Here is a 1,263-nt window from a genome sequence, read left to right as displayed (position 1 = left end):
AGGAGACTCCATGCAGAGGACGCTGCTGTCAGAGATGGCCATAAAGTGAGTCCCTGATTATTAATGATTCCATCCGCATTCTTATTTTTAAATGATATTAACGACTAATATGCTTGGATTTACTGGTCACAAGGAATTTCAGATTCTAAGGATTTAAAGTTATAGGAATATTATTGGCAGAATGCAATTGGATTGAAATGCTGGGATTCTGTGTTAAATATATTTGAAATCTGTATCATAATCAGCTTCACCAGTGAAGGATCTCCATGTAATTTTCAAGGGTAGATTTTGTTGCTTTTCTCAGGAATCCATTGATGATGTGGACTCTTGGGGTGAGTCCATCGAGAAGCTTCTGTCCTGTAAAAGTAAGAAAATTCAGCTCTGAATAGTCTCTGTTAATACTGGAAATAATCAAGTTTTAAATCAGATAGTCAAGTTTTAAATCAGCAAAAATAAACAAATAAATAAAAGAATTCACATTTGTTTTTAAACGATTATTCTAAAAAAAAATCTAAATAACAGAACAAAAATAATTCTCTCTCTCTCTCTCTCTATATATATATATATTATAGCCATATTTATTGAGAAAAATATTCAGTACATTCTTTATACAGGTAATATATTTAGACAATAATTTGTAGATTTATTACAGTTTGCTTACTGTCTATTGAAAGCATAAGAAGATACTTATGGATTACCCGCAGTTGATTTGCCAGGCGTTAGAGATCGATGGCATAATGCAAATGTTAAAAAAAAAAAATAATGAGTTACTCTGTCATTTGTAAACACTAGTCAAATTATGTTTGAATGAAGTCAGTGGTTCATGTTGAAGGGATACATCTCAATCTCATTGCTGTATAAAGATGTATTAAATATTGTATCAATCTTATATGAATTGTAGCTGCTTAAATTATGTTCAATTATTCATTTTTAAATTTCAGTTTCAACATCTAAATCGGAGAAGTAACACTTAACTATTTGTCCTAATAAACTCTCATAACTCTCATAAACTCTCTGTCATGCTGCAGCGGGACAGATGGCTTTCCAGGACTTCCTAAAGTCGGAATACAGTGAGGAAAATATTCTGTTCTGGCTGGCATGTGAAGAATACAAAAAGATCACGAGCGCACCAGAGATGATCAGCAGGGCAAACCAAATCTACACTGAGTTTGTGCAAACGGAAGCACCCAGACAGGTGAATGACACCCCTCTGACTGAACTGTGCTGAACTCCTGTAATGTCCTACTGAGAGAATCGATTATT

The 1,263-nt window shown here is 33.6% G+C and overlaps 1 protein-coding gene across 1 annotated transcript in view; it reads left to right on the top strand.

Annotated features, from left to right (window-relative positions):
* rgs1 (regulator of G protein signaling 1) overlaps positions 1 to 1,263 on the top strand; it is a 2,281-nt gene continuing 1,018 nt past the window's right edge. Inside the window, exons 1-3 of the mRNA XM_016531126.1 lie at positions 1 to 45; positions 305 to 365; positions 1,029 to 1,195. Of these exons, the coding sequence (XP_016386612.1) occupies positions 1,037 to 1,195 (159 nt within the window). The 5' untranslated portion in view covers positions 1 to 45; positions 305 to 365; positions 1,029 to 1,036. The remainder of the gene's footprint in view (positions 46 to 304; positions 366 to 1,028; positions 1,196 to 1,263) is intronic.

Source organism: Sinocyclocheilus rhinocerous, unplaced genomic scaffold, assembly GCF_001515625.1.
Source record: "Sinocyclocheilus rhinocerous isolate Xijiao unplaced genomic scaffold, SAMN03320098_v1.1 scaffold161, whole genome shotgun sequence".
Classification (NCBI taxonomy): Eukaryota; Metazoa; Chordata; class Actinopteri; order Cypriniformes; family Cyprinidae; genus Sinocyclocheilus; species Sinocyclocheilus rhinocerous.
This window is presented reverse-complemented; position numbering and strand designations above follow the sequence as displayed.